The sequence below is a fragment of the Thunnus thynnus genome, chromosome 20 (assembly GCF_963924715.1).
Source record: "Thunnus thynnus chromosome 20, fThuThy2.1, whole genome shotgun sequence".
In the NCBI taxonomy this organism is placed as follows: Eukaryota; Metazoa; Chordata; class Actinopteri; order Scombriformes; family Scombridae; genus Thunnus; species Thunnus thynnus.
In genome coordinates this window covers 19,779,852-19,794,746 of record NC_089536.1, presented here as the reverse complement: position 1 = coordinate 19,794,746, position 14,895 = coordinate 19,779,852, and the positions used below count along the sequence as shown (strand labels likewise).

Genomic DNA, 14,895 nt, shown 5'->3' with positions numbered 1-14,895 from the left:
TGCAAAAACAATTAGTCCATTAAAGGGGACCTATTATGCTCATTGCCATCTATATTTTTATTCTGGGACTCCACTAGAGTAGCTTTGCATGATTTATGCAGACCTTCAGTTCAGCCTCTGTCTCTCACAGGCAGTCTTAGCTCCTGTCTCTTTAAGGCCTGCCTCCTGATGAGCCCACTCTATTCTGATTGTCCAGCTTTCTGGAGGCCTGCCGAGGGGCAGCCGTATCAGAGTCGTGTTAAGTTACCACCGATGCAAACCCAACATTTTCTGCTTTATTGCTTCATATTAAAAGCTTTTAAATGACTAAATAATGGAAGACTTTTATTATAGGAAATGAAACGTGTTCCCTCACTGAAGTAGCAGAGCTTTGTTAGCAGCAGCTATTCTTTAACAATAACAGTTCTGCATGACACCATACAGAGATATTTGGAGCTCTTTGTTCAGCAGATCAGTTAGAAATAATGCAGGGAGGAATAGTACAAGCAGAAACAGCCACAGTGATGATGATATTTGATGAAGAGCTGCAGTCAACCATCACACCTGGTAAACAACAGGTAAACAGCTTATTTTACTTTGCCCTGCTGTGTAATGGAAAAACACTCACAGTGTGCCAGCTCGACTGGCTCAACGTGACTACCCCCAAAACAATGGAAAAATGCCATAATGTTAGCGGAGCACAGCAGTGAACTCGTGCGCTGTGTGTGGAGCAGATGACCATATAAAGAAATCCATCACGAGCCAACGTTGGCTTGGGCTGAAAGGAGAAGAAACAGTTGGAATCGGAATGTTCAGAGCTCATTCATACGTTTACGTCATTATTTGAAACTTTGGCCACATTTAATATCCAACATTGAAACATTATATATATGACTGAAAATAAGGAAAAACATAATAGGTCCCCTTTAATTTATTAGTTGATTGCAGTTTTGATATTCAGTTAAGTTAAAAGTGAGGAGTTGCAGCTTTTCTTTAACTCGTGTCATTATAAACTGAATCCTATGAAGCACGTAGTAATAACAAAGATGATCAGCAGCCTAGTTGAAAAGTCTTACAATGGATGGGATTGTCAGTCATGAGGCAGCAGCATCCTGGCAGTCACAGGAGTGGGTCTGTTCATAAAATGTTACAATTATGAAATTCAAACTGACTCTTAACACTCGGGACTAGATGTATAAACGATGTGTACACACAAAAACCATGCAGATAGTCATTTCCCACACATAGAGTGTTATTTATAAAAAAGGATGTTCGCACCTCTCACAGACTTCAGACCAGGCGTGATATGATAAGGTTGAGATGGAAAAATAATGATGAGATGGCATCTAAATCTTAGAACATTTCGTTTTGATTGTTAGCCAGCAGTAAAAATGTTGTCCTCTACATAGTGATATATAAAATGTCAATCAAAGCCTGATATATAAACCAAATTTAGATTTTTTGTGATGAATTTTACATTTCTTTCATCAGAGGGATCATTTTGTTAACCTGTTTATGTTCTTTTCATGTTATCCATGAGAAACACTTTGTAAAGTCTGTTTTGATTATCTAACATTTATTATAAAATAATAATGATGATTAAGGTATCAGCGCCGATAGTGGTTTACAAGTAAATTATGACTTAATGATGCGTGTGCCATGTATAGCCACAGCTGCACGTAATGACAGCTGCTCCGGCATTGTTGGAGAATCGAGTCGATGGCAACAACCGGTAAAGTTGTACTTCTTCTTCTTTGCTGTTCTTTCATTGTCAGGTCCCATGAGTGGTAGAACAGGCAGAAGCATTGATACATATATGAGTTATTAAGGGAGAAGAATGCATATATGCAAATTTTATGCATCTGGGTCCCGGAATGGTAAAATGAATTTAAAACACAACAAAAAGTCAGTGTTGATTAAAGTTTCTAATTCAGTATCTGATCCAGAAGCACTTATCAGTGGCAGCTATCATAAGAGCGTATCAACTTTTCTAAATATGAAGAAAACATACTTTCTTGTTTATTTTCTTTATGCATGAAGGACCGTCCCTCATGAAAGGAGGAATTGCCAATTTCAAAGAGCTGATATGCGATTCCGACATTTGCGAGCCTCTTAGTTAATGTTGGTCTTTTCCAAACTCCAAACTGATTTCTCCTTCAAATCTTTCTTCACCCTCTTGATGGTTTCCATCAAGCTCACCAAAAAGTGATTTGTAAAGGTTAAAGGACATGATTCTTTACTGTAATGGCACCCAGTCCTACTCCCCCTTCTCTAAACAAGTTCTGGTAAGTTTTCCTTGAACAGGGCCACCCAGGTACCATGCTGGTACTCAGTGAACATCCCCAGGGTAAATAAGAAAAAAGTATCTGTGGTGGAATGGGCATCAGTGCTGTTATTTGTATATCTGTACCTGCCTGTTATTCTCAGCAGCTTTCTCCCCTACAGTCCCATCTATGTGGAATTACAATGAGCTGGCTGCCTTCATCAATACCTGCCTCACTCTGTCTAGACATTCAGACACTTGCTGGGGGTCCACTCCTTATCCAATCACAGTCCAGCCGTATATTTTCTAAAGATCCTCCCCGAAGAGCCATCACCACAAGTTTATTTGAGCTCTGTGGAGCCTTTGGACATGCTAAATTTCTGTCTGTACTTTATTTTCCCTTTCTCTCTCTTTGTCTCTACTCGTATCTCTTTCCCTGTCTCTCCCTTCTAGCCTTCGGTGTGTTTGTCTGGGTGTTAGCTGTGCATGGCGGCGGTGAAATAACGGTGCTAATTTGCTTTTGCGGAGGTGAAAACACAATCCGTCTCCCACCCACCCCTCTGCGAAGATACAGAGCTCCAACTTCTGCTAAGTTCTGCTGTTCTTTGCTGAGGCAACCCGATTACTTGATGTTTATGGGCTCAGAAGAGCGGCTCTAGGCTCCGCCGTGATGACTTCAGCCGGTTAGCGAACTACAGTAATGCAAAAAAACACAATAAGCTCCGTCTGAACAGAAAGAGCAAAACAGGCGATGGGTGACAGAGGGGAGAAGTTTATGATTTCGACAGAACAGTAAGAAGTTTTCTCAGAGAGAAGAAAATGTGTGTTTTACATATTATTTTATAGTGTATTCATGAACCAGAGTATTTGTGAGCTTATGCATCTTTCTGTGGGTGTGTGTTTGTATGCATTTCCCTTCATGATTGTATGTTCTCTGTAATGTGCGTGACTCATATCTATTTCGGTGTGTGACGTTAATTAAATAAAATGGGGATTCATGACTCTTGCTGGGCTGTTAACGTGTATATTATATAGATCTGCTGCTCCCTTTGTATTGTTCTCTCGCTGCTAAAACAAAAGCACCAACCAGCCGCAGGTGTCACAACTCGCTGCACAAGACGACACAATGTGCATAATTGGCAGAAACCCACTGTTTATAATTGGGCGTGAAAAGAGTTTTTCCTTGCAGTTTGTGCCTCTGACATGTCACAGCATCTGTACATCTGTGTAAATGTAGCTGCGCTGTCTCTCTCTCTCTCTCTGTATCTCACAGCTTTGTCAGTGTTGCGGTCGAGTGAAGAACAGGCCCCTGTCCCTCAGAGTAAGTGCATGGGTGACATTGAGGAGCTGGCCGCCAGCTACGAACGCAAACTCATAGAGGTGAGTGCTGTCTTTGGTCATTTCTTACTACTGTGTACTCATGAAGCAAATGATAGACTTCTGTGATCCAGATGTTGATTTTTCCTGCTGGGTAACAAATCATCGTAAATTTGAGAGTTGCAAATGCCGAACATTTTGTCTACATACTATCTACAGCATATGCTTATTTGCTTTCTTATCTTGTTAGATAAGAAGATTGATACCACTCTCATGTCTGTTTGCTAAATATGAAGCTGGAGCTGCAGGTGATTGGCTCAGCATAAAGTCAAAAAATAAAGTAAAATTTATTTATAGAGAACATTTAAGAACAACAGGAGTTGATCAAAGTGCTTGACAGAAAAAAATTAAGATGCAGTAATTAAAACAAAACAAAAATAATAATAACAATTTTATCCTGATATTAAAAATTAAGGGGAATCAAAGGCAATTTGGACCGGAGGCAGGTGGAAAGAGCTAGCCCTGAGTCCCCGCTGGTTGCCAGGCAACCTCACTATAACAACAAGACTTCAGGAAGTCAATGGCTAGCACGTAACCCCTGTAAAACCACAACTTTTACACTTCGGTTTTTGTACGGATTAAACAAACAAGTATTATGAAGTGAGCTTTAAAGGTGCTGGTAGGTGTTTTTGTTTACATGTAGAAGGAGCCAGGCTAGCAGTTTCCCCCAGTTTCCAGTCTTTATGCTAAGCTAAGCTAAAGCGAATACATGTATTTCCAAAATTTCCAAATTTCTTTGTGAAATTATGTCACCTTCATATAATTACTATACATGAATAAACCATGGTTTAGACTACTTGTAGGTTGTTGTTTCTCAAAATTACAACCATAGAAACCCTGACTGCCTTTGGTTCCAAGTAGGAAGTTCATTCTTCAGTCTAAGGTTTATCCTGTTTGTTTTACTGAGGAGCACAAACACGATTTTTACTTCTGCACTTCACTCTTTGTATCATCTGCCAGTGCCAGAACCTTAGACAGCTTTAGCTGTGTTTGCTCGAGAAGAATAGGGCAATTCACTAGATTTCTGCCAAAGTCCCAGCTGCTGCCACACAATTTAGCAAAAAACAGTGCTGGTGCCAATAATCTTGTGTGTTGACAGTAATTTAATTTCTGTGTGGTAATGATTTATTGATGTCACAGAGGCACTAGGAGCTTTGCATAGAGAAATACCTGAATAGGTACATTAGCAAGCAAAGTTTAAGAGAGGATGATAGAGCATGTTATCAGGTTTTTTGGTCTGTTGAGAGCTGTTTAAGGGAATGGAAAATTCTCACCAAACTACTCAAACTAAATAAAGCAGAATTGTACTTTCTGCAGTTGCATTGATTTAAAACTCTTAACTACACCAAGGGCTATTCCCTGAGCAGGTTCCCCTCGAATATATTGATCACAATGTATGTGGAAGATCTTTTAATAATTGGATGTTGGGCATAAGGTTGCCAACTGTGTGAGTGATGATGGGGGTGTTTGTCCAGTTTGCTGTCAGACTGACCAATGAAGTAACAGCTCCAGTGAGAGTGACATCAGCAGAGGAAAGTAAAGGCAACGTCTAGTGAGGTTTGTGTAGGAGGAAGAGGGGCGTCTACATCAATAATTAATATTTTATATTTCTTTAATAAGAAATATTTCCGCCTGTGTTTGGCCAAACCATGTTTTCACTTATTCATGCACACGTATGTGTGATACATTTTTAATGGTATTTACTTATTTATTTGTTGATTTGCTCGACTGTCAGTCTCAATGGAGCTTTCACAGTGAGGCTGGAGGACTGTTGTGGGATGCAGGCTCTCCCCTGGTCCCAGGCCAGCCAGGCCTCAGTGGCTTTGTTTGAATGAGCCCGTCATGCAGAATGCAGGTGTTTTCCTTGTCCATGATATGTAACAAGTTGTCTAGCAGAAATATTGTAAAATGTTACAAAGTGGTTGCAGTGGCAATGCTAGTGCTGGCCTTTTGGCGAATGATATCAGCAAGTGTCATAACCACAAAGCAGAGGGAACAAGAAAGATGCGCAGCACGAAGGAGATACAGGATGTTCTCATTATCGTTCACCCACCGCAAATGTTTTCAACAATCTGGTTTATTGGGAGTTGACATATCACTGAAAAGGGCAGTGAAACAGTTTTGTAATATTTGTATGAAACAGGTAAGAAAGAAGAAGATAGAAGAATGTGTGGCTTCTTCTGTGTTTGTCTTCATCGAGGGTCAGCAGCACTACTGTCAGCCCTGATGTCAGGATTCAGAAATTGTGTGATTTACATGAGTAGCTGTCAACACTCCTGATTCAGCTGTCTTGCTTCAGCGACTGAGACAAAATCTGACTGACCAAGTTATTGATTTTTGAAAATGTCACATCGAGCCTTGTTGGATACATACAGACCTGCCAGACACAAATAAATATTGGACGAGGCTCAGCCTTCATTAACCTGGGAAACACGCCCGTGTTTGTGACCTGGTTCAGCTTTTAATTTAATGATGGCAAGGTGTTGTATTGACTAACTTTGTTTATATTTGAGCCAAATCTCAAGGTGCTTTATGCTCTTTTCCTGCTGTGTCCTCATCTGCTCATGTGTCCTGCCAGGCTGTGAACTGTGCCCAGGGCAAGAAAAAGTCTCAGAATAAATGATCTAAATGAAGGACTTATAAAAGTAGGGTGAGGCAACAGGGCAAACTTTTCCTGTAGGTCACAGTCACTGACCAACAACAGACAACGGCCAATGAATTTGGGTTGAGGGTACAGTAAAGAGTTTTAAACACAACATCTGCCCATGTGAGGTCTTGATGTCAGGTGAGTTGTTCTGTGTTTTGAAGGACATTGTTCAGGCACAGAATATCACCGAGTGAAGCCTTATAGAGCCAGTTCCTTTTGAAATAACTGATCACAGCACTTAAGGAGTCAAATGTGAAGCCTTCAATGCTGATAAGGCTTTTTTTGCTGATTTAGATCAGCAAAAAAATCCATTGTTTCTGGTTTCCTGATGAATGTAAGTCCAGTATTCACTCTCTTTACCAGCTCTGTTTCAGTTTCCACTAACTCCTGAGGCTAAATGTGCTGCCAAATGTTCACCAGCTAATCGCTCACTTTACCTGTCTGCTGTTTGGTGTTTGGCAGGTAGTGTACAGAGGGTTTATCAGAGCTTTTTTTATGCTGGAAACATTGCACAGCAACAATGGCATTGCACATTTTATGGATTAAACCAGCTCCTGTAGACAGTTGCGCTGTGCATTGTGCTCCTTTCTCCTCTTCATAACATAACGTGAAGTGCATTCAAATATACCATTCTGCTTGCATATTTTGGCTTGGTATATGGCCCAAAAGACTGGGCCAGATTATCCATGTATTGTATCGGGTGAGTTCTTGGGTGCACCGGCCAATTTGCTGTGCTGGGGGCACCAACGTGAAAAAAATAAAAACATAATGAGTTTTCGTGGTCAGAAACGGCAGATACACCATTTATAAAGCCCTTGATTTAGCTTTTATTCATTATTATTCATATTAATAAGAATATGAATAATAAGAATAAGAAAACAGTTGAATAAGAAAAGTAGCCGCTGCTGTGTGTCTTTCAGCACCATGGAGGTGTGGAGAGAGAGAGACGCTGTTTATTTCAATAATAACATTAGTACCCTTTATTACTGATACTTTATACCTTCATACTTTAGTCTTATTTTCTGTTTTACAAAGATGAGAAGGAAAGTCCTTTACAAATGTTGTAGCCTATCTGCCGTTTCTAAAAAATAAACTCTCCTTTCTCCTCCTGCCAACCCCACAAGAGTTCTGACCAATGAACGCAGTGACAGCTCCTGTGTGGCTTTTGTTGTTACGTTTTGGTTCGCTCTGAATTTTGCTGTGTGAAACCAAACGGAACTAAAGGGAAAATGCAACAAAGTAGGAACTCGTCCACTGACTCGAGCCAAAGCAAACAAACTATAGGTGTGAAAACTCACTAAATCATGCTGTAGAGCTGCAGGGCTCTTTGAGATAATCATCTATGCCCTTTTCACATTATAAGTTCCTTTACCCCTGGTCTATTTGCAAATTACTGCAGCTCATGATTAGTGGTATGGTATTCTTTCTCTCTAACGTATTTTATAGTTGAACCTCTGAATTTTCACAGGTTAACTTGCATTTACAGATTAAGAAACTTTGCAGATTAAAAAACTTTGCTAACTATGTTAGAAGTACGGCTCAGTAGTAACCTCTGTCACCTTAAAGAAAGTCTTAACCAGCACAGCCAACTTTGTGGTGTCTTTATGTTCTCCTCATGTTTTCTTTTTGGTTTCCTGCAGACACTTGTAGGTCAGGTGATTTGGAAAACTGGTGAATAGGTGTGAATGCGAGTGTGGCTGTGCATGAACATGGTTAATATACAGTTCAGTACAGGAAGGACTCGGGTGGGGGGGGGGGGGGGGTGTGCATTTCTAACTGAATGATTCCAGGATCTTCTCCTGCTTCCATCTTCCTCACTCTTTCTTGCCTCTTCTGCTCTCTCACTCCTTGTAACTCCTTGTTTCACATCCCCTCCTTCACTCCTCAGCTGTGACAGTGAGAAAGTGATATTAGGTGCGTTCACGTAAGCGTGCCTGCGTTCACCATGTGCGATGTGCAAATTTCCATCCGGATGAGCGGGATTTCTCACATGAAACTGCACGGATGTCTGATCTAAGTGGGTTTAAAAAGCTATCAACAGTGGGAGGGCACTTTAACGTATCCCAATGGAACAGGCCTGTCTGAAATGAAAGACAATGGTGAAAAAAAAGAAATCGAGTGAAAGACAGATGAATGGATACAAAGATAAAAGCAAGAAAGGAAGAACATGAAACGTACAGTATAGAAAACCAGAGGGGACGGAGGCATAATGGTCACATTCTGTCGTTCTTTTGTGGAAAGCATTTTAATTTTCAGCTTTATCGGGCGGTACTTTTCATTGTGTGTGCGAGTAATAAAAACAAATTACATAATGCAGCGAACATGTCCGCTGAGATTTCTGGGACGCAGCGAAACTGCATGACATTGATCTGTGAGTCTGGAGTGATAAGGGAAAGGGTAGGCAGTTAGTGATGTAACACATCCTCTTATCAGCGCACACAGGCTGTTGGTGTCATGCTGGAGGTATACAGTACAGAAACCACCTCCCTGAACCTATAGGCCTGCAAATCATTCACACTCACCGGGATATGACTGTTGATTTTTCATTACACTATGAATTGTAAAACAGAAATAATAGCTGCATGGATTTGGCATTTTGTTTTTATTATTGTACAGTATGTTGTGCCCTTTGTACAGGAAATTTTAGAGAAGGAGGCTTTCTCAACTAGAGGAAACAGAGACGAAGGGAATAACCGCCTCTCAAACTCACCTGGAACCTTTTAAGCCACTTTTGGCAGTTGTGAAAGAGACGTTCAAAGACTCTTTCTGAGTGAAGTCAGGGTATATTTGTGTTTTAGAAAAGCAAATTTAAACCCTTTTAAGAACTTACTAATGCTACCTACAACTGGGTTAAATGCTAATTGAAAAACAACCTCCAAATGGAATAAATCAAAATTACAGCAAGGACAGATCACTAAATGTCTATTTGAACATTTTAAATACACAAACACATATACGACCATCTGTCATCACATGTCCGAGGTTCCATATTTAATTCACACGATGAAAGCTGAACCAACTCCATGACAACTGAGCAAACTCTCGCTGAAAAAGACTCTGAGATGCAGCTGCGTCTCACTATAAAAAGGATAGAATGAGAAAATTCTTTGAGTTTATCAAAGCAAATAAGACTAAAACAGATAATTTAATTTTCACGCTTGTGTATAAAACTTAATGGGGCCAAGTGGAAGTGCAAGCACTGTAATAAAAGAAAAAACAACTGCAGGTGCCTCTCTTTTAGTTTCAAATTAAACTAATCTTGACATAAGGTTTTTAAAATTGCCTGAAAAGCCTTAAAGATGGATGCAGTGATTTGTATGACTTATCAATCTCTGTCTGAACAGCAGGTCTATGTCATAGTTTACTGTACCCTCCAGAAATAACAGACAGATTTTGAGAATAAAATGGGTTAATCAGCTAATTAGAGCAGAGATCCGACAGAATTGTCTGAAGAGATAACATCACTGTGCAAACTAATACTCGTTTTGTAGTTTGTCCATTTGGCTTGTGATCAAAATGTGTTGCAATGCTTGACTGTGGATGGAAAAAGGCAGAAATCTCAGCAGCATGTGTTAAATAACCCTCTCAAGCCCATGCAGATGCAGTATGTAATGCCCAGTTTTCGCTATGGAATAATCTTACTCAAAGCACCTTCACGTTTAAATCATGAGAAGCCGCCTTGATAATTAAGGTAATTTAGATTTAGAGGAGAGTCGCTTGTGCTTCAAATTGAGGCCTCATTACATCATATAGTAGTGCTGTAAACTAACTCGTCTGTAGCTCAAAGGCTGGATCATCCTAACCCAAATTCTCCAGCAGATGTCTGACTCATATCCAATAAGCTAACAGACTACATTAGGAGTCTTGTGACCATAGGCGCCTGAGCAACGGAGCAAGTGGAGCAAATGCATCCCCCAAAAAATATGGTTTTGCTACCCCACTTTTCAGCAACTGACAAAAACAAGTGATAAAGAAAAAATCCCACATTTTTGGACCACACTTTGAAGTGGTTCAGTTGAACCTGTCGCTGATTGATGGGAGCAGACTGGCAGCGCAGTGAGAGAGAGGGACGCACAGCGCAAAAGTGTCTGAATTAACAAACAGTCAAATGTTCAGCGGTGGAAAGAGACTTATTTAGACTTCTACAGACTATTTGCTTTAGTTTATGTTTTAATCAGACTTTGGATGGAATTATTTTTAAATATGAGGACACATCGCTCCGTGTAATGAGCTCATATCTGACTGCTCTGCGCTGTGCTTTCATTATTATGATTATAATAATAAACAGGTGGGATTGGAATTAGACTGTGAGGCCGTTTTATTCATCCAAAGTGTTTTTACTTTATTATAACTGTTAGATTTTGAAGGTGGCCTTGTGAGTATTGAGAATATCAACCCTCAAGTTTAACATTGTTTAACCAGGTTTAATTATACAAATCATATTGTGATGTGTTGTAAATCTATTTCATTTATATAAACTGTTTGTCCTTGTTTGACCTTGATGATGGCCTAGTAGCCTGTAATTTACAACCATTTTAGGCCACATAGTGTTTTTATAAATATAATTTCAAATATGAAATAGCCATGCTTCTAATAATTCTTTGTTCCGATCCATACAATTATATACTGTTCTTGGTTTTCATAGCCACCTCAATCTAACTAATCTAGACTAGTGCAGGTGTCTGTTTCTTCACGTAATCCAAGAGGTTAGGTGGTGTCGAAATGCAGGAAATTTGTTTTAAATTTTTTTTCTGTGGGGAGGACCTCCTGACCCCTCCACCAATTATGTGTCTCTCCAAGTTTGCCCCACAGTTACAGCAGATATATATATTTTTTGTTTTGTTTTCCCATGGTGTATTTTTATATCTGCTGTGTTGTATTGATAAGTCGAGGGAGGCTGCTGTTGGAAGATAGAGAAGAGATATGGGTCGAAACTTCCAGTGGGATCAAGGATTCTCTCTTTGATCCGCAAGCTCATTAATTAACCATAAACAACATCAAGAACAAGAACAACAATTACAAGCCACCGACTCAGAAATTCCTCTGTTCAGAGCGGAGATGCAGTAATAACCGGGAGAACATGAACCCATATGCCTGTAAAATGCCTGTTGTCTTTGCTGTGTAATGCAAGTGAATGTGACCCATGCAAAGCCAAAATACTGCATAATGCATGCTATTCTTCTCAGAATAATGCAGGTGAAGCTGCTTTGAAGTGTTCACACATGCTCAGAGTACAAAGGCCTTATTAAATTCCCTTTTACTTGAATTATTTTTGTGTTTTATGAGAATCTGTATGAAGATTTCTACTGTGTCCAGATTTTTGTCCAGACGCTAACACATACTCTCTAATGTCTTTGGATACAACAGCACAACGCCGTTCTGTGTTTCAGTTACAATTCATGGGCTTTTTTTTTTTTTTGGATGAATGTTTTAATACCTACAGTACAGTAAGACCATCACACCAGTATTAAATCTTAATGTTCCTGCCATGGAGGTGGATGATGGGCGTCTTTGTTAAAGTCATACATTTCATCTCTGCTGCTTCTACTACTGAGCTCAATGAGGCAATGACTGCTGAAGTCACTCATGATGCTTTTGAAGCCATGCAGTAGAAGTGTGATACGTCAAAGTCTGTTAAACAATTCTTTAATAACACTAGTGGCAGATTTACTACTCAAAATTCTTAGCAATTTTTGCTAACAATGGGTCCTTAATTTTTGGCGGAAGTAAACAAAAGCTACTTTGTTCTAACATAACCTTGTTTGGCTGCTTAGCTTACATACTTGTTTTGTTAATAATTTAAATAATAATAATTATTATTAATATTTAATAAATTTTATTGATTTTATTGATGTTAAGGTTACAAGAGAAAAGGCATATATGAGGAGTAATCAATGAGTTTGGCTAGCGTAACACGTAACGTAATCTGTTGGTTAAGGTTGTAGTGTAAATATCCCCAAATCCAATAAAGAGCAAGACAGAGCTGCTAACATTACTGTTAACTTTTATAGCATCCAGGACCAGCTTCCACACAGTGAGGAAATATTATAGTGGATGTGAATGGGTCTTTTTTAAAGACATAACCTGTAACCTAACAAACTAAGGTAGTTACATAACTATATACTTCTTGGCCATAGAAGTAACATGGTTTACACGACTAACTAGCTTACAGTAAGCTACAGTAAGCTAGTTAGCCAGACATGTTGCAGCATACGTTAGAGCAGATAAACTCACTATCCAAAGTTTGACTGACCTGCTGTGTCTACTCACAGTTGCTATGCTATGATTGAACAATCTCTGTTCAGGGTAGAGGTTTAGTAAAAAGTAAATTATCATAGAGATGTATTGGCTGCTAGTCCACAACAAAACAATCATAAATCACAGTCATTTAGCCTCATGGAAGCACAGACTCATGCATAAATAAATGAAAACATGGCCATGTGCTGCGATAATCCATAACTACTGTACCAGAAGACTGTCAATTAATTCCCTGTCTTCATACTGGCAAAGTTCTGTCGCTGTATATTAAAATTTTGGCTCTTACTAGTGGAAAGTGACAACTTTTTGAATGTAAACCTAATCTTAATCTGTCCCAATACTTCTGCGATGCGTAGACTGGGAGAACATGCATTAAGTCAGGGCTTTAGTTCCCTTAATGTTCATCCGGTTTTGATGAAAACACCCCAAAATTAAAGCTGACAGACTGTACTTTAACATTGTCATCACTGCGGCGTTTCAAAGTAATAATGCTACATAACCAAAAAATGTGTGATCCAAGTGCTCATGGAGCTCGCTGTGTGATGCGGCAGTGACAAAGAGTCTACGTCTGTACCATGGGCCAGATTTAGCCTATTCTATAAACTCCCATTTCTGTCTTTTCTATTGGTCCATCTGCTGCTCTCATGCGCTCACACTTCTTAACTCATCTCTCTCTCTCTCTCTCTCTCTCTCTCTCTCTCTCTCTCTCTCTCTCTCTCTCTCTCTCTCTCTCTCTCTCTCTCTCTCTCTCTCTCTCTCTCTCTCACTCGTATCTGTTTTTTCACCTCAGTTCAGAGTGGACAGCACAGCTTGCGATGTCTATATTGGTCCTCTCTCACACTCCTTTTCTTCCTTGTTTTCCCCTGTCTCTCAGCCATGTCTCCTCCTGTTTAGGAGCAGCTGTGTTGAAGTGAGTCAGAGAGACAGATAGAGACCCAGGCTGCGTTTAGATTTACATAGTAACCCCGAATTGGCTATGGGTGAGGCCTCATCCAGTTTAAGATGTTTAAATGAACCTTTGATACCCTGCGACTGGGTCTCCCTTCTGCCATGAATAAAAAAAAGATGAAAGCCATGCTGTCCTGTTCACTATGAAATCCCAGTCGTAATATGAACACTAAGTACTGCCAGCCATTAGGTTTTATTTAACATTACAGTACGTGATATTACTGCACATCCTGAAGATGTGAATATTCCATTTTTTAATAAATGTTTCTATTGAATTGGAAAGGAGACAGTGCCCAGGATTTAACTTGATGAAATATTAAATCAAATAAGTATTTACATCAGAAAGGGTTAAAATAGACTTTTGGAGTGTATTTGAGGGAAAAATGCATGCCGTATAATGGTGACACTGGTCCCAGTCTGGATGAGGATCTTTGTTATACAGTACGTCAACTTTCAAGTATGTCTTCTTTTTCAAATATGTTTCCAGCTGTTTTCAACAAACAGCAAAAACAGTCCAAAAATGACCTCTAAAAAACATGATTTGTGTGTTATTTAAGTTTCCTGCTTTTTTTGCCACAGGGCAGCTCAGTTTACTGTCATAGAAACAGCAAAATATTCACATTTGAGAAGCTGGAAGCAAAGAATTGGGCATTTTTCCTTAAAGAATGACTCCAAATGATTATCAAAATAGTTAGCAACTAATCGATTAATTGACTCATTGTTGCAGATCTAGTTGTGTTTATACACAGTTGCTTCTGTATCTTCTGCCCTTGTCATGCTGCCACTTACCGATACAGGCCTCCACTCCACCAGAAGCCAACTTAACATTAAGAATATGAAGAATGGAGGTGTCCGGCTGTACTTAATCCCAACATCCCCTGTACAGAGGTCATAGCACCCTGATGAGGGCAAGATAGCCCAAAAAGGTTTGGGGAATCAATTACGGTGCACTGGAGAAGAGTTGTGCAAGGTATTTTAATTTTGATGACACTGACCCCAAACTGAGCGAGTTGAGTACTTAGGTTGAGAAGAGTTTTTACTATGCATGTAAATGTTGCAGCTGTATGACCCTGCATGTATAAGCTCTCACTCTCTGTCCTTTTCTTGCCCCTCGTCTGTCTGCCTGAACATTTTAGGTTTCATATTCTCTCTCTTGTCTTCACCTCATTTTCTTTCACCCCATTCACTGTATGCATCCCTTCTAATTACAGTTATTAGGTTTTGGGTCAGGTATACCACTGCTGCTCTTGCTCTCTGTCTCTTTTTTGGGAGGTTGTGTGCTCAGCCAGAGCTTTCTTAGCCGCCTTTTTATTCAGGCCAGCTCTGCTTGGCGCAGCTCAGATCATATAAAGGGGGGGAAAGGAGAGGAAGAGGCTCACAGATTCTGTAAAGATGGGAGAGCAGAGGAGAGGAGGAGGATAAG

The 14,895-nt window shown here is 39.8% G+C and overlaps 1 protein-coding gene across 3 annotated transcripts in view; it reads left to right on the top strand.

Annotated features, from left to right (window-relative positions):
• Window positions 1–14,895, top strand: part of snx29 (sorting nexin 29) — a 149,285-nt gene that overhangs the window by 72,232 nt on the left and 62,158 nt on the right. For all 3 annotated transcript variants that reach the window (XR_010924791.1, XR_010924790.1, XM_067575602.1), the window contains exon 15: window positions 3,516–3,622. Coding sequence is in view for 1 of the 3 variants with exons in the window: in XM_067575602.1 (XP_067431703.1) it covers window positions 3,516–3,622 (107 nt within the window). In the remaining 2 variants the exon portion in view is untranslated. The remainder of the gene's footprint in view (window positions 1–3,515; window positions 3,623–14,895) is intronic.